Here is an 18,397-nt window from a genome sequence, read left to right as displayed (position 1 = left end):
ACCAGACCCTTGGAGGGTTCAGAGTTCCCCTGGCAGTAGAACGCATTTGGTATTCGATGTGAAACTTGGTCTTTAATCGGGATCAAATGCAAGCATTGTGGATTTCAGCTGCTCTTGGCCTTCCAGCCCGGCCTCGTGAATCTGGAGTGAGTGGAGCCATTGTGCCCAGCGCGTGCTCGTGCTCCAGGAGGAATTTGAGTTGGATGGTCCAGAGCATCTCTATCCAAGTTGCATGGTTCTTTAGAGGCATGCTGTAATATTCCACAGGAGCTGAAATGGGGCCAGTAGCTGGATTCCCAGAAGTGTTTCTGTTGAAATCGGGACTGAACTAAGGACCACATTAAGCAGTGTATAGATGAAGAACCCCATCTTCGTGCCCTGCTTTCCCAACAAAGATCCAGACTTGGCGGGGGTGGGGGGTGGGGAGGGGGAACCCCTTAACCCGCGTCTGCCGCCTTTCCCAGGGCTTGTCAGAGGAAACTCTATCCCTCTTACTCCAGATGTGGTTCCAGGATACTAGAAAAGTCCTCCCCAAATTTATCCTTCCGGTTTTTCTCATTTAGTTAATGATACCATCATCTACCTAGGCACCCAGGCCAGGGACTTCAGTCGCCCTCGAAATCTCCCTCTTCGCCCACCCAGCCAATCCAAATCACTCACCACTCCCGCCATGAGGAGGGGCTTTCAGCCACCCTTCCCTCTTCAGCGCCCCCTGCCCTCTCCTTGGCTCACCTCCTGACCATCCTTTGCTGGAAGAGCCTTTACATTTTTTTAAGTTTATTTATTTTGAGAGAGACAGAGACAGCACAAACGGGGAGGTACAGAGAGAGAGAGAAGGGGAGAGAGAAGCCCAAGCAGGCTCCATCCTGTCAGTGCAGAGCCCGACGCAGAGCTCGAACCCACAAACCGTGAGAGATCATGACCTGACCCGAAACCAAGAGTTGGACGCTTGACCGACTGAGCCACCCAGGCACCCCTGGAATAGCCTTTAAATTCACTCCTCTGCCTCCGATATCAGACGTCAGAATGATCCTGTAAGACACAGGTCTGCTCCTCCCACTCCCTGGGGCTCCCACTGTGCCCACCGACTGTTCTCAGACTGTGTTCTCTGGAACCTCAGGGTTCTGCAGCCAAGACAAGGACTCTGGGCCCCTTCCCTGATACGACTGAAAAGTTCCCGTTCTGTCTGGTTACGTACGGCCTCCCAAAGGATTTTGTTTGAGGAGGGCTTTTCTCTAAAGGAGAAAATGGCCCCACGGTCCCCACGTCTCCTGACCGTGGACCTATCGAGGGCCCCTCATGTCTCCTTGCAGTGACTGTTCTCCCGTCACGGGGGCCTCCCCCAAATAAACATACGATGCCTTTGTTTCTTTGAACTTGCTCTCTTCCCTGCTTGGGAAGGCCTTTCTCCCTCCTCTCTTCTCCAAGAGCCCCCTTATCCTTCAGAAGCAGCTCAGACCTTCTGTGGATGGCACGGGATTCCTCGCATTCCCTGCAGGAAAGCTGTGAGCTCCCTCCTGTGCTCCCACAGGACCCTGGGCCTGTTCTGGTGGCCTCAGCCATGACAAATTTTCTACCTGTCTTGTGGCCCAACCCCTGCTAGATTACGAGTGACTCAAGGGCAAGGTTTACATTTGTATTCACCTCTGCATTCCCACTGCCTCCCTCAGTACATGACCCCCCGAGAGAAACCCGATAAACAGTGATATCAAGTAACAAACACCACGAACTATCAGCCGATCAGCAACATGGACTGGAAAAGCTAAGTGCGTCCAGTGGGTCGCAGGTAGGGTGGCAGGGTGAGGGGGTGACAGGACAAGGGAGACAGGCCAAAGGGGCTTCAAAGGCTGTTGCCTCTGGGCTGCCACAGTTGAACTTGGAACGTGTATGTTTTTGAGTATCACGTGAGTGTGATTTGAGGCCTACGTAAACGTGACGCATCCCTTAGTGTGGGGGCCGGACCTCGGGGCTCCCCCTGGGGCTCCTGTAGGAAAAGGAGACAGTGCAGGCCCTGCTTCCTTAGGTGGGGGCCACACCGGCAGTCTCCCCAGCTCGTTCGTGTCCCCTTCCACCCGAATGCACTCCGTTAACGCTTACAACACAGCCGTTGGGTCTGGGGTTCCTGTTACGCCCATTTTACAGATAGGAAAACAAACCTTGGGGTGCCTGGGTGGCTCCGTCGGTTAAGCGTCCGACTTCAGCCCAGGTCATCATGATCTCACAGTCCGTGAGTTCGAGCCCCGCGTCGGGCCCTGTGCTGACGGCTCGGAGCCCGGAGCCTGCTTCGGATGCCGTGTCTCCCTCTCTCTCTGCCCCTCCCCCTGCTCTCTCTTTCTCAAAAATAAATAAGCATTTAAAAAAAAGAAAAGAGGAAACAAGCCTTGTGCAGCGACAGCGTGCCTTGACGGCGTGCCTTCTGACCCCGACTCCCATCATTTCTCCACATGGCCCCACGTGTGCTTGGGGAAGGGGGAGAGGTGAACACAGAGAGAGGGAGGAGAGAGACTTACGACCTCGTCATGTGCCCCAGGTAACCCAGACCTCACAGGCTCCGCAAACACGCTCAGAGAGAACTCACCACGTCCTCACCGCCGCTGCTTTCTCTTGAGATAGAAATACATAGCGTAAAATTCGCCCCGTTGAAGCGTATGGGCCACTGGGTTTTCGCGCATTCACGAGGCTGTGCCGTCGGTCCCAGTGTCCCTTTCCAGGACGTTTCCCGTGATTGATCTCTCACGTTTTTCTTTTTCAGATTCCAATGATGAAAGACCCTGGATGGATCAGAAACGTGTGGTCTTCAAACATTAATGTGAGTGAAGGTGCTGTGAATGGGCTAGTTTGCTTTTGCGTTTCAAAGATGAGAGAAGGTACTCTGACACACGGTGGCGCATCGCACGGATGCGTGTCTCGTGACCAGCACTCTGCCCCTCCCCCGTGCTTGCTCTGCTGGCCCGCAGCTCCTTGGGAGCGATGAGGATGAGACATCAGGGACAGAGCTAACAGCATTTTGGGTGGTTTCTAACCTCTTCTCCCTGAATCCCTCCTCCCTCAGGCACGGAAATGGTTTTGTCACCTCTGTGATTAAAAAGCATTCCACGGCTCCCTAGTGCCAACAGGAAAAGGTCGTATTGGTGCCCATGGCCGCCGGTTGGACGGTCCTCGTGGTGGGTGCGGTCACGTGTATCTAATAAAAGCCCTTGCAGCTGTCCCCAAGCCCCTCAAGCCCCTTCTGCAGATTCCGCATCTTCCTCCTGCACCCTCTGACTCCTCTGTCGTCCTGCCTCGGTCCCACGGCCCTGTGCCCGGTCCCCAGGCCTTAGGCCGGGCCCTTTGGATCGTCCCTGTGACTGTATTTGGTGTTTTGCTTCCCACTCTGTCCACGGATGCTTCCTTGTGGATCTCCCGAGGCTGCAGGCTCAGCTGACCGAAGGCCCAGCTTCTCGACTCCTCGTGGGTCTGGCTCGCGGAGCCTTTGCTGCTGGGGAGGGAAATTTCGTGGTCCCCACCGACGCCCGCCTTTAGTTCTTTCCTCATCGTGCCCTCGCCGTGCCCTGGAACTATATATCTTAAGCTTCAGCAACAGCGTACGACCTGCTTACATACCCCAGAGATCTTTCCCTGTGGAGGATGGCCTCGAGGGGCTAAGTCTGGGGGTGGCCAGGCTCAAGAAAAGGCTGTTGGAATGATCCGGGGAAGAAGTGGTAAAGCCCGAACACGGCTTTGGCCCTCTGTGGGCTGTCCTAAGCCTTGGCCATACAAAAACAAGAACAACCAGTCTGGAGAGGGACTCGGGAACAGAACGTGGACCGGAAGGATTTGCAAGGGGGCTCAGGAGGCCGGATGCGGTGTTGGCCAGGGTGAGAGATTCTCCCGGGGCGTGAACCCACAGGCCTCAGTTAAATGAATGAAGAAGGCCTTGCCCCACGGACTCTGTGAGGAGCGGTTCTGTTTCCGAGGGGACTGGCAGGGGACGGGGCCCAATCAGAGGCTGGGAATCCTGGCCAGTGGGCAGTTAGTGGCAGTTGAGCCCACAGTGAGGGGAGCCACCCTCCACGGTGGAGAGAAGAGGCAGGAAGTCCTGGTAAGTGAGCCTCTCCTCCTGGCAGGCTGGCAGTCGTGAGGCAGTCCGAGGCCGCCTCCCAGGGCCGAGTCCCCATTCCAACAAGATAGGAGACAAGGGACAGGAGATGTGAAGGAGGAAGTTTCTGTCTCGGGGGAGAAGTGACAGAGAGTCTTGACCATCTAAGGCAGGGAGCTGGATTAGGAGTTCAAGTCCTGGCCTCGGACCTGGAGGCTCAGCCACAGGGTCCGGGCGTCATCGGGCACGTTCGCTTCCTACTCCGAGCTCCGGCACCTTGGGTGCACACGGGGGCTTCGTTCGGTCACAGACACGACATGCTTGCTGTTGCCCGCAAGGCGTCGTGGGGAAGAGAAGAGGGGTTTGTGACTCCACGCGGGCGGGTGGAGAGCTTAGATGCGATTCAGAAATATGCTTCCGAGGCAAAGTGAGTCTTCTGCAGCGTCTTGAAGGAGCCATCGGTTAGCCAGGCGTGGAGGGAGGCGGCAGCATGGTGAGCCTGGGGACCCCGGAGCATGTGGTAGGACCAGGGGAGCGGTGGCAGATGAAAACGGAGGAGAGGAGGAAGCAGGGGTGCCGATGGCGGGGGGCCGCGTCTGCTTTCCCGAGGACCGTGAACGTTACCCTCCAGGTAATGATAATGGGGGCGGGGGGCATGGAAGGTCCTTAAGCAGGTGGTGCCCCGTCAGATCTGCAGCCCCTTTAGAGGCTAGTCATGGGGTGGGCTTGGAAGCAGTGGGGGCCCGTGAGGAGTTCATTATTGGCCTGTGGACCGTCTGAATGGAGGTGTCTAGAAGGTACAAGTCTGGTCTGGAGTGGGGGGCAAGGTGTGGACTGGAGATACGGCACTCTGTGCGGCTGGTGCCTCCAAGGGGAGGCTCTGTGTGCCCGTCGTGTCCCTCTGGCTCTCTCTGTGCCAATGTGCTAGGTGTCAGGGATTCAGTGATGAATGTGTCATGGTCAGTCTTTTTTGGTTCAAGGGCTCACCAACCAGTAGAAGAGGTAGCGGAATACGGAATGACACAGGAACAGCACCCAGTGAAACGGGCCATAACGGAGTCACGCGTGGCTCATTAGGGCGGAGAAGCCTCTGCCTGCTTCTTCGTGGATCTGAGGGACGTCTGCGGGAAAGCTTCCCCACGAAGTCTAGTTCTCAGTTTGAATACCGTAGCTCTGGGCAACAGAAGCCCAAAGAAATACACCCTCACCAACGCACCTGCTGCCTCCAGCGGCCCCCCTCCCCCCACCTTCCCGACAGAGGCTCATTCAAGACAAAAGGCCTGGAATTCTGGAGGGACAGTTGAGCAATGAAATGTTCGCCCAAGCTGCTAAACCCATCTTGCTCCGGGAGGGGAGGGAATGTGGTGGAACAGTGTGTTACGTGAAGCCTGGCTCACCTTCCCTGTTGTGTTCACGACCAGCAGCATGTACTTGAAAATACCTCCCCCTTGGCCATCCTGTGCTTTGATTGCGACAGTTCTTAGAAGAGCAGCAATTCTCAGAAACCTGGGTTACCCTGGCCCAGTTACTTGAGACTTGCTGCTTTGGGTTTGAAAAGTTGTCTTTCTTGCTGTCTTTAAGTTGTCAAAGGACTGGGTTTAAAATGCAGTCGTTTTGGAGGGAGCATATTTGGGGGGGGGGGCGGGGCGGGAAGTGATTCTGTCCAGATTTAAATTTAGTTTTGAAAACTTGTATCAAAGCACTGCAGGTACCCAGTTTCTAGAAAATCAACTAGCAAATACCAGCCATGGTAGAGGGTCACAGTCTCCTGGTCCTACCTCTGGTCTGTTTACCTGTCTCCACGTTATTCTGAGGCTTCCACTCTGATGCAGGAGAATCTAGCTGATTCTCAGGGAGCAGGCGCAAAGGCATTCTTGTTTCTTACGCTCTGCCGCTTATGTGTAATCTCACCCTGGTTTAGTTGGTTCTGTGCTCAGACTCTGCCTTTCTCATATATGGGGTTCTTTTCCCCGATGTGTTCTTCCTGGGGGAGGTGTGTTTTTCTTGGATGCTTTTGCCTCATTAGGAGGAGAAATGTGTACTTCCCACTCTCTGCTCCCCCCCTCCCCGTCCCCGGCCCCGACACACTGTCCTTAAGCTTTTACTTGATTCTATCACTTGGAAACCATCACTTTCATTATCTTTAAGCCCATACTTACTTAACAATATCTTTGATGTGCCCTTTAAAAGGTGCGTTCAATATGTACTTAAATATTACTCAGCCATCGAAAAGAATGAAATCTTGCCATTTGCAACGGCAGGGAGCTCAAATGTGTTATGCCAAGCGACATAAGTCAATCAGAGAAAGACAAAAAAAAGATTTCACTCATATGTGGAGTTTAAGAAACAAAACAGATGAACATATGGGCGGGGGGGAGAGAAGAGAGGGAAACAAACCGCAAGAGACTGTTAACGATAGACAACGAATTGAGGGGTGCTGGAGGGAGGTGGGTGGGGAGGGTCTACATGGGTGATGGGCATTAAGGAGGGCACTTGCTGGGATGAGCACTGGGTATTGCAGGCAAGTGATGAATCACTGAATTCTCCTGAAACCAGTATTACACTGTCTGTTAACTAAAATTTAAATAGGAATTAATGCATATTTAAATTTTACATTTATACCAATACACATATAAATAAATATATTTTAAACATTTTAACACATTTCCGACATTTTAAGCTGTTTTCAGCAGCCTTTAAAATATCAACTCGCTGTCATTGGGATCTGTTTTTTTCTATTTGGATGACCACGATTTTCATGTAGTTCGTTGGTTTTCTTCTTTATTTAACAGACCTTTGTATGGCACTTTGTGTGACGGGTTCTTTCCTAAAAGCATTTCCCACACTGACTCGTTTAGCTTCTCACAGCAGCCCCGTGAGCTGGTCCTGTTATCGTCTCCGCGTGAGAGATGTTGAGCCACTGGCCCAAGGTCACGCAGCTAGTAAGTGGCGGGGTTGGGATCTGAAGCCACGCCTTGCGGCTGCAGAGACTTGGTTCCTAAGCACTGTCACCGATGCGTCCGAAAGAAGTTTCTCTTGTTGAGCCGTTTCTGATTCTCGTCGTTTACTCCCTGCACTGAGCCCCCTTAGCATGGCCTCTGCCTTCCCAGACTCGCTCTCTGTGCAGGTGCCCTTTTTCCCTAGAATCTCTTGCCTGGAGACGGCCCTTCTCCCGCTCGCTCTTAAATCCTGCATCGGAGCTGTTACGTTCGGAGGCCCTCACGAGGTCCGCTGTTACCCAGGTTCTTGTTTTCTTCTTTCTTAACTTATTCTTTACAAATAACCAAAAGCTGGAGGTCGTTTTTTATGCGGCCTCCCAGAAAAGGGACACAGAAGACAAGTCTTCGAATCCTTGCATGTCTTGAACTCTTTTTAAATGTGGTTTCCCGGGTGCCTGGGTGGCTCCGTCGGTTGAGTTGTGTCCTGACTCTTGATTTTGGCTTGGCTCGTGATCTCACGGTTTCTGAGTTCGAGCACCGCATCCGGCTCTGTGCTGGCAGGGTGGGGCCCGCTCGGGATTCTTTCTCTCCCTCGCGCTCTCTCTCTGCCCCTCTCCTCCTCGTGCGCGCTCTTTCTCTCTCTCAAAAATAAAAAAATAAACATTTTAAAAAATAACAAAAAAATAAATTTGGCTTCCCATTTGATGGTTTGGTTGGAATTAGAATTTGAGGCTGATAATAATGTTTCACAGAATGGTGAATGCATCGTTTCACTGACTTCCTTTTTTCTTTTTTAATGTTTAAAAAATATTCATTTATTTTTGAGAGAGAGAGTCAGAAACAGAGCATGAGCGGGGCAGAGAGAGGGAGACACAGAATCCGAAGCAGGCTCCAGGCTCTGAGCTGTCAGCACAGAGCCCGACGTGGGGCTGGAACCCACGTACCGTGAGATCATGACCTGAGCCGCAGTCGGACGCTTAACTGACTGAGCCACCCTGGTGCCCTGACCCTCCATCATCTTTAAATTTCTTCAGGAGTGGAGTTTCCCCCCTCCTGTTTATCATTCTTTCTTTTTTATGTTGCTGCTTTTCCTCAAATGCCTAGTGATTTGTGGTTGTCTGTTTTTAGTTAGCATGGATGGAATAGGAAAGTTGCCTGGGAGCACCGATGGCTGGAGTTCCTTTGGAATAAAGAGCCAGGGAGCTGGGTGTGTCCCCGGGGGCCACGTGGCTCTGGCTCGGGCACCTGTTTGAGGTTCTCCTGGGCTGGCGGCCCCTTTTCTTCCTTGTCCAGCACCGTTAACGGAGTTATTCTGCAGGTGCCCCGTGACAGTCGCTGCGTTCCCATCTAGAAATGCGCTGTGGTCTCTCTTACAGCCAATTGGTTTTTTGTTTTTGTTTTTGTTTTTTAGCAAGAACCATTACAACCCCACTCTGCAATATTTGTCCCGCATGGATTAGTGACAGGTACTAGCACAACCGGATGAAGCTATAGTGCAATTAATTAGAAACTTACAGAGAATGGTCATTTTCTGTTCGGTGAATTCTTCGATTTTATAGAGATATCCCAAGGCCCCTTTTTCATTTGCGAGTTGAAACCTTGTACGAATGTCTCATTTTAGTGTGTATTCACAATCCTCCCTTTTACCAGTCCCTTTCCCCTCCCCAGTGGGCAACTTGTTCTGCATTTTGTGTACTTGTTTTCCCTTGCTGGAGACACTGTCTATCTACTGGATCTTGGTCTCTTTGAGAACAGAGGCATCTCTTCATGGTTTATCCCCACAGTGTATCACATGCTAAGCACTCAGAAATGGCTTGTTGCATAAATGAGTGCATTCTTGGGGACTCCCCTCCTGCTTCGTTCTTGATAAGGCTGTTGGCATTAACACTAATACATGCTTCATTTCTTTTTATTAGGATGATTATATTTTTATTATTGCTGAGTTTTTATCATTCTTACTATGATGAATATGTGTTTGCAACCAGGCATTATGACCCATGAAATGACATTTAAACATTTATTTAAAAACACTACTGAAGAATCACTATATCGTACGCCTGAAACGAATATTACGTTGTATGTTAAGTAACTGGAATTTAAATAAAAACTTAAAAAAAATATTTATGGAGCGGATATTGTGTGCCAGGCACTGTGCTGGATACTTAAACAGAAATGGTCTTTTCCTTCCTACAGAGTCTATCTGCTGAAGAGGGATTTTACAATAATTGTACACACAAATGGAACATTCTAACTCTGATAAATCCTTCAAATAAAAGACTTAGAGAGCAGTAAGAGTGTCTAGCAGGGGGAACTGATATAGTTGGGGAGGTTAGTGATGGTTGAATTAGGTTAAAGAATAAGTGGGTAACCAGGTGAAGAGGTGAGAAGATTGCATGTAGAGGGAAGAGCATGTTCAAAGGTCCTGCGGTAGAAGGGAACAGGGCAAGCATAAAGGAATGGAAATGATCCGGTGTGGCTTGAGCTTGGCCTGCACGTAGAAAAGGGGAGCCAGGGCAGCAGTGACACTTGACGTGCGGTCAGATGTGTGATGCTGGCTCTGGAGGAGCGTGTGTGCGCATTCACGTGTGTGTGTGTGTGTGTGTGTGTGTGTGTGTGTGTGTGTGTGTGTGAGGGTGATGCGCCCTCATTCTGATGCTCTCTAGCTGATCCATCTGTCTCTGGGTCTCCCGAGGACCCCGTGGCCCAGCAGAGCATTGACTGAGCAAGACCACGCTGCGCGGATTCAACGTTAACAAAGCAGGACGTGATAGAACTAAATAGCACTGGCACAGGGATGCATCCTTGTCTGCCCACCCTCGCTCCTGGCCTCCATCCATCCCTCCCATTTGAAATTCAAAGAGCTCCCAATGGATGTTTTGGTCTTTCGGGGCTTAGAACGTCCTCTAATTAGGTTAGTGACGCCCAAATCTTCACTTACATTCCCAGGCGAGGTGGGGGCGGGGGGGGAGGCGGGGAGAGGAGAAAGTATCTGGTAATATGTCACCTATTTTTCAAACAATTACAAAATTTTTTTTTACATGTATGTATTTTTGAGAGACAGAGTGAGGCAGAGCGTGAGTGGGGGAGGGGCAGAGAGAGAGGGAGACACAGAATCCGAAGCAGGCTGCAGGCTGTGAGCCATTAGCACAGAGCCCAAGTGGGGCTAGAACCCACTGAACCGGGAGGTCATGACCTGAGCCAAAGTCGGACGCTTAACCTACTGAGCCACCCAGGCGCCCCAGTGTGTTATCTGTTTTAAAATTAAAGTGAATTCACATCAGTTTCTTCTTTTGAAACTATCTCAGCATCCTTTGAAATAATTAGAGATGCCCAGGGGTGCCACGGACACCGGATTCACCGTTACGCCTGTGTGTTGGGGGGATGGGCGGGCAGTGATGATGATGCACGTCTGTGCCCACGGAGTCACCCTGCAGACAGGTCAGAGCTCAGGATCCTTTATGCCCATTTCCTCGCTTTCCAATATGGAGGCCAAGGTCTTGAGGTGACACGTGCAGGGTCTCGTAAGTGACACAGCACAGACTGGAATCCAGGTTCCCCAGAGCCACACCCTACCTAGGATACCCTAGATTCCTGAAAAACCTGTGGGATTTTTTTTTTTTAAACATCCTCACTGGGGCGCCTGGGCGGCTCAGTCGGTTGAGCGTCCACTTCGGCTCAGGTCATCATCTTGCGGTCTGTGGGTTCGAGCCCCGCATCGGGCTCTGGGCCGACAGCTCGGAGCCTGGAGCCTGTTTCGGATTCTGTGTCTCCCTCTCTCTCTGGACCCTCCCCCGTTCATGCTCTGTCTCTTTCTCTCTCAACAAAATAAATAAACGTTAAAAAATTTAAAAAAAAACACAAAAAACATCCTCACTGTTCTGGGAGGGAAATACAGCATTTGGTTGAGGCGCGGGTCAAATCCAGCGTGAAGAGTGGGGGTAGCCACTTTCCCTGTAGGGACTTGGATCACCTTACAGATAGAACCTGGGTTCCGGATTCTACAGGTAGAATCTGGCTCAGGGACAGATCTGAAACTGTCTTTTGAAATCAGCTTATTCTTGGGATCAGTGTGTGTGTGTGTGTGTGTGTGTGTGTGTGTGTGTGTGTGTATTTAAAGTTTTTGTTTAAGTTCTAGTTAGTTAACATACAGTGCAGTATTGGTTCCAGGAGTAGAATTTAGTGATTCATCACTTACATACGACACCCAGCGTTCATCACAAGTGCTTTCCTTAGTGCCCGTCACTCATTTATGTAGCCCATCCCCCCACCCCCGCTCCCTCCAGCAACCCTCAGTTTGTTCTCTATCATTAAGAGTCTCTTATGGTTTGTTTCCCTCTCTTCCCCCCCCCCCATATGTTCATCTGTTTTGTGTTTTAAATTCCACATATGAATGAAATAATCTGATATTCGTCTTCCTCTGATTGACCTAGTTCACTTAGTATTCTACTTTCTGGCTCATTGCAAACAGCAAGATTTTTTTTTTAATGGCTGAGTAATATTCCATTGTGTATATCACTTGGGCTGCTTCTATAATTTGACTCTTGTAGCTAATGCTGCAGTACACAGAGGGGAACACGTATCCCTTTGAATCAGTGTTTCTGTGTTTTTTGCTGACCTAGAATTCTCACACTGCTTTTGCAGAAGACAGAGCAGTTCCGTCTGGAAGACAGGAAGAAGGAGAGAGCTAATTCATTGAGTCAGGGCTGGGAGTAGCAGTCGGGATTCCAGTTCAATTTGCTGCCTCATGTTTGGAAAACCTTCCATAACCCCTTTCCGATCAGGGGTCCGGCTGGGAACCCCTGGGCTGCAGGCCCAGTACAGATTGCCCGGGTCTGACCTCTCTCGCTAGGTCCTTATCACCCCCATCACACATTGGAATCTACAGACAAACATAAGCTTGTTCTTGCATATCAGCCCTTGGTACTAGACTTCCATTGCTCTGCGTCCTCACACAGGGCTTCCCGCAGCTTCCACAGCTTCGGTTATTACACTCGGAGAGGGGTCCAGCCCTCCCTTTCACACTGGATCGTTCTCTTCCAGCCAGGCATGCTGCCACCCTTACGGTTCTCAGGTCTGATGACCAGCCCTGGATGTGGCTTTGCGGGTGCGGTCTGACCTGCAGAGAAGACTAGAAAAAAGGATTTCCTTTGTTTCAGGCCAACAGACGTATCTGTGCAGCCCAATGTCACGGGGTTGGGAAAACGCAGAGCTACGTGATCTTATTCTCCTGAGGCTGGCAGGTCATTACATGAGCTGGAATCGCATGGCCCGTTGAACATGCTGGCTTTGGTAACACCCCTTCTGGTCTCAGGAGAATACTGCACCCTGGAGTACACTTTGGAAGATGAGAATCACAAGTTAAGGAGCAAGTGAATATTTTTTAGCCCCCAAATTTTCATTAAGGAAGAGTTGACAAGATCTGGAGAAACTATAGAAAAGGTTAGTAAAATAAAATATAATGATTAAAAAAAAGAAAGAAAAACTAGTATTTAGCTGAAAGGATTTGTAAATATTTTATGTACCACTGCTTTCCACTGCTTTCTCTTACCCAGGACAGCTGAACTTGCCACATTTGCGCAATTTACTAAAAGGTGCTGCATGGCATAAGGACAAGTCGATAAAAGCGATGTGCAAATCTCAGGTGGTTACCAGAACCTACCACCCTTTTGACATTAGAACATTCTTTTTAGGATTCTGCGGTAACCACAAAGCTATCCAAGGCACCAAGAGCTGGAGACGAAAGAAAAAAATTCCCTTCCTTGTAAGAACTCATCCTTCAAATGTGCCTTTTCCATTAAGATTCAAAAGCACCATCCAAAGAAGACGTGGGCAGGGAGAGGCAGGTTTCAGAGGCAGACGTCTGGGAGACTGAGAGGGCTGGCTCCCACTCTGGATTTTCCTGAAGAATGAGGTGGCCAATGGTTCATGAATGGGTATTTTCAAATTTCATCTCCTACACTGATGTGTACCATTTGGTAGTAAGAACAGAGAACCCCACTTCTTTTTAAAAAATTTTTTAAAATTATGTTTATTTTGAGAGACAGAGAGACAGAGTGCGAGTGGGGGAGGGCAGAGAGAGAGGGAGACACAGAATCCGAAGCGGGCTCCAGGCTCCGAGCTGTCAGCACAGAGCCTGACGTGGGGCTCGAACCCACAGACCTCGAGATCATGACCAGAGCCGAGGTTGGACACTCAACCGACTGAGCCACCCAGGCGCCCAGAGAACCCCACTTCTAATCTTAAAACTTTGGGCTCTCAGGGCCCCATCTGAGCAAAGACTTTTGATGCTTGCGTGGAAGTCATGTCTTAATTTCGAAGGATTCCATTCTGACTGTGGAAGAACCTTACATTTTGCCACCAGTTTAAAACTATCTTTAGTTGATTAGATAATAATTCAACATTTGTATCTTGCCACCATTCATAATTTCCCCCCATGAGTTAGGCTTCATATGACTTAAGAGTTCTTACATAGCCTTAAATTTTTTGGGAATTGATTTTTTTCCCCCTGCAACAGTATCTAATACAAAAATCTCTCTGTAGATGTACTAGATAACTCCAAATTTTTCCATGCTTGGTAAAAAAGGGGTGAGTTATTTTCCTCCTTCAGAATATCCTCAGTTTGTTGGAGGACTGCTTTTTTGAAAGTCCTCTCCAGTTAGCCCGTTGTGAATTCAGAAATCGGCAAGGCAAAATCTGATTCCGTGAAAAAATTGGGTGATGCTATGCTCCCAGCTTCCTATCCACCCCAGTGTGGACCAGGCTCTGCTCTGAATCCAGGGCTGGGCTCGAACCTGCCCCATGGAGCAGCCCTACTTCGTCCTCATTCATCTCTCTTATCTCTCTCCTCATCTGGGCACCCCCAAGTACTGACATCATAGCCCCAGCGGTGTCATCATAGTGGGCCACCTAACAATGAGCTTTTCCTGGAGCCCTTACAAATGAAAGGATGATGAAGAAGAAGAGAAAATAGGAGGGAGGAGGGCTTCGGGGCAAGATGAGGAGGAAGGAGAGAGAAGGGCAAGACCAGGGAGGAGCCAGCCATGCCTATTCTAACGAAGGCCAGTAAGGGGCGGCCATGCCAGCTGAGAAATAGACAACAAGGAAAATGAGGTTGACCAGCAGGCCAAAGCTCCCATGAGCAGGGACCTCCGTGCAAAGTTAACGAAGTTGAATGATGTCCTGCCAATATGTCCTTCAAATAAGAGAGAGAAGGCTTTTTTCTAGCAGCTAAGGTAAATGTCAGGGAGGAAGGGTGGAGCACAATGAGGTTTTAACGGTTTGCCTATATTATATGTCAAAATCTCCCCCACGCTGGCTTCTCGGGCACAGAGCTCACCGGAGGATGGAATCAGTTGACTGACATTCAGGGACCCTAAAGCCTATACCAAGGCTCTTGGCATTTCAACTCTACCTTCCATTAGTTGGTTTGCTCCGGGGTTTTATACAAATCCCATCATCTATTAAGTGTAAATGCCTTCTCATGGAGTCCTTTTTCCTAAAAAACATTTTTTTTTTAATTTTTTTTTTTCAACGTTTATTTATTTTTGGGACAGAGAGAGACAGAGCATGAACGGGGGAGGGGCAGAGAGAGAGGGAGACACAGAATCGGAAACAGGCTCCAGGCTCTGAGCCATCAGCCCAGAGCCTGACGCGGGGCTTGAACCCACGGACCGTGAGATCGTGACCTGGCTGAAGTCGGACGCTTAACCGACTGCGCCACCCAGGCGCCCCATAAAAAAACATTTTTTAAAAATGTTTATTTATTTTTGAGAGAGAGAGAGAGCGAGCGAGCGAGCGGGGGAGGGCAGAGAGAGAGGGAGACACAGAATCCGAAGCAGGCTCCAGGCTCTGAGCTGTCAGTACAGAGCCCAACGTGGGGCTGGAACTCAGGGACTGCGAGATCATGACCTGAGCCGAAGTCGGACGCTTCACCGACTGAGCCACCCAAGTGCCCTCTCATGGAGTCCTAAGAAGGATAAACCATGGCCATATTATAAAATTCTAATTTATAAAAATGATCTTTCCAATATTTTATCTTATTAACATGGGAAATGCAAAGGAAATGCCATTTAGATCTATGTACTGGCATCTGACATGGAGTGTATTTTCAGGAAGTTCTCCATGTTGGTGCCCAGCTCTTTCTCCCCGACTCCTTGGGGCTTTGGGTCTTTACTAACCATTTTATATTAAAAACATGTGGCAATGTCGGACGAGCGATCCATTTTTTAAAAACAAAGCTGCAGAATGTATTCAGATTTCACCAGTTTTCCACCAGCTGCTTTTCCTGTTCCGGGATTGAACCCCGGATCCTCAGTGGCACTGAGTCGTCCCGTCCCCTTGGTCCCCCTCAAGTCTGTGACAAATCCTCAATCCCCGTTCTTTCCTGAGCTCGACTCTTTTGAAGAGTTGCATCAGTTGCTTTGTTAGAAGGTCCCTCAATTTGGGCTTGTCTAATGTTTTTCCATGATCGTGTTGAAGTTGTCGTGTTATTGGGAAAAAGGTAACAGAGATTACGTACCACCCCAGTGCGTCCTACTGGGGGACACGTGGTGTCACTGCTCATCTCCGAGATGTTAGCCTCAATAGCCTGGTCGACACGGGACTTTGCACGCCGAGCTCCCTTTGTAATTACTAAGTATTCTGAAACCTTGTAAATATTCTCTTCCTGCTTTTACCTTTGCGCACCAGCCTTAGCTTCCATTGGTGGGTCCTGCCCATGGCAGTCATTACTGGGGTTTTATAATGGTGGTTTTCCTACTTCCCCCATTTTTCTAAACTTATTAATTGGAATTCTTCTTTAAGGAAGAGTTACATCATCATCATTCATCTTTTTATTCAGCTATTATATCCGTATGGATTCGTAAACTTCTTCGAGTTATTTGGGTTGTAATCTAATAGTGTTATCTTGTTGAACAAGGTCCAGCTTCGGCCATCGGGAGGTCTTCTGGGTCGGTTCCTGTACTCTTCCGACATGCTTGCCCATCTTCTTTCTTTTTCTTTCTTTTTCCTTTTCCTTTTCCTTTTCCTTTTCCTTTTCCTTTTCCTTTTCCTTTTCCTTTTCCTTTTCCTTTTCCTTTTCCTTCCTTCCTTCCTTCCTTCCTTCCTTCCTTCCTTCCTTCTTCCTTTCTTTCTTGGAACTTCCTTACTCTGTGGTCTCACAAGACTCTCTAGGAGCTTTTGCTACTTCCCCTGCTCAGGCCCTGGAATCAGTTCTCCAACAAACCCTAGTTTCTTTGATTGGAAATGGTATTTACTTATTTTTTTAACTTTTTTTAGTGTTTATTTTTGAGAGAGAGAGAGAGACAGAGTGAGAGCGCGGGGAGGGGCAGAAAGAGAGAGAGAGAGGGAGACACAGAATCCGAAGGAGGTTCCAGGCTCCGAGCTGTCAGCAGAGAGCCCAACATGGGGCTTAAACTCACAAACCGTGAGGTCATGACCTGAGCCGAAGTCGGACGCTTAACTGACTGAGCCACCCGGGCGCCCCTGGAAAATGGTATTGAAAAACCAAGACCTGGGGTGTGTGTGTGTGTGTGTGTGTGTGTGTGTGTGTGTGTGTTCATTGCTACTGGAGGGTCACTGCTTCTAGTCCCTCTCAGTGGAAAGAGATAAAAATATTTGCATGTATAGTAACCCATGCTTAGACCACATGCACATTGATCGATCAGTCATCTATCCATCCATCTATCCATGCATACATCCATACATCAAATAACAAACGAGTTCAGATCTGTAACTCTTACCTTGTTTCTCTGTGTAATTTGTCTTTTCTCTGGCTGTCTTTGCGATTTTCTCTTTGCTTTTATTTTCACGAGTTCAAGTACGGCATGCCTGTGTGCACATGTGTGTGATATTTATCTTGCTGGCTTGCTTGGTGTTCTTTGAGGATCTTGGATCTGTGGTTTGCCGTCTGTCACTAATCTGGAAAATCCTAGGTCATTATATCCTTACATATTTCTTCTGCCCTGCTCTCTCCCTGTCTTCTCCTGTGATTCCATTAGATGAAGGTTAGACCGTTTGATATTGACTCAAGCTCTCAGATGCCCTGTTCTCCATTTTCATTACGGTAGTTTTTCATTTCTAGCGTTTCCATTGGATTCCCACAGTTTCCATCTCTCCAATGAAATTACTCATCTGATCTTGCGTAACGTTTACCTTACGCATTACAGACTTTCACCTGTTTGTTCGTTTTAGAAAAAAAAATCCATGTCAGATACTCGAACATCTATGTCATACCCGGGTCTGGCTCTTACTATCGCGGTCTCTTGGGAGCGTATTGTTGTTGTCGTTGTTTTCCTTAACCTTTTCATTTGCTTCATAATTTTGTCCTTGGAAGCTGGACATCTTGGTAGAACCGTAGAGACTGAGACGTGTTTTGTTTTTATCTCCAGAGAGGGACCTGCTCTCCCTCCTGGTGGGCCTTCGGTGTGGAGACGTGAGCTACTGCGGTGGTCACCCTCAGTTCCCCACCCGTCTGGGGAACTTTGTGTTGCAGGGTAGGGGTGGGTTTATCGGAGGTACATGCTTTAGACCTTCCCTTTGCGCTGAACTTCAGAGAGGGTTCCTCGGCGTGTTGTTTTTTTCTCTCCTTGGCTCTTCTCGTTGCCCTGCGGTTCCCGTTGGCCTGACGGTGTCGGGTGGTGGGGGTAGAGGGTCTCTGTTGTTTTGACTTAACCTCTGTGGAGGCCGGCCGCCTGTCTCCGGGTCTTGGACACCTGACTTCCTCGTGTCTCCTGTCCCCGAGCAGCAGATCCAATAGCAACCGTAATCTTGGAGTAGTAAGGAGCGTCCACAATATTTTGCGGTGTCTCTGCCCCCGCTGTGACGTGGCACAAAGATGGCCGTGAGGCTTTTTTGCGGGTGTGGGTGTTGGTCACAGGCACGGTTAATACGACCGCGTTTGTTGCAGACCCTCACGATGCAAGGAGATGCGACTAAATTTGAGTTAGAAGTCAGTGAAACGAAGACTGAATTTGTTACCACCATAAGTTCATGGCTTTGTGCTTTCTACCCGTGGACCCTTTGGACTCCTCCCTAGTACCCTTTGAGGGAGAATTCACGGGATGAGGCATGGAAGACAGTAATCACAACTTGACCTTGACCTGTGACCACAATCAGGTGGGCACCACATCTCTCTTGAATTAACATTAGCTACCCTGTACTGTCAGCCTTGACCAAAATCTCCCCCTCCCCCAGAAAACCTCTCCACGAAGAGAGAGAGAGAGAGAGAGAGAGAGAGAGAGAGAGAGAGAGAAAACAAGTGTGCCGAATAAGCATCAAACCAGAATAGGATGCGCATCACAGACGACCGGCTGAGAGATTATGGTGACGGGAAGAAGTCTCATCCCTCTGTCTAGTCAGGCTGATACAACGCGCTGCCCAG

General features: G+C 49.3%; 1 protein-coding gene across 5 annotated transcripts in view; it reads left to right on the top strand.

The window, feature by feature from the left end:
* The window catches only part of LPIN1 (lipin 1), a 129,687-nt gene that overhangs the window by 34,220 nt on the left and 77,070 nt on the right, over nucleotides 1–18,397 (top strand). For 3 of the 5 annotated variants that reach the window (XM_047853011.1, XM_047853005.1, XM_047853004.1), the window contains exon 2: nucleotides 2,753–2,809. In XM_047853011.1, coding sequence (XP_047708967.1) covers nucleotides 2,759–2,809 — 51 coding nt within the window. In that variant the 5' untranslated portion in view covers nucleotides 2,753–2,758. Of the gene's footprint in view, nucleotides 1–2,752; nucleotides 2,810–13,966; nucleotides 14,250–18,397 lie in introns of those variants that run through there. The other 2 variants (XM_047853007.1, XM_047853008.1) reach the window with 1 other exon arrangement.

The sequence above is a fragment of the Prionailurus viverrinus genome, chromosome A3 (assembly GCF_022837055.1).
Source record: "Prionailurus viverrinus isolate Anna chromosome A3, UM_Priviv_1.0, whole genome shotgun sequence".
NCBI lineage: Eukaryota > Metazoa > Chordata > Mammalia > Carnivora > Felidae > Prionailurus > Prionailurus viverrinus.
The sequence above is the reverse complement of the archived record's forward strand: the minus strand, read 5'-3'. Positions and strand labels throughout refer to the sequence as shown.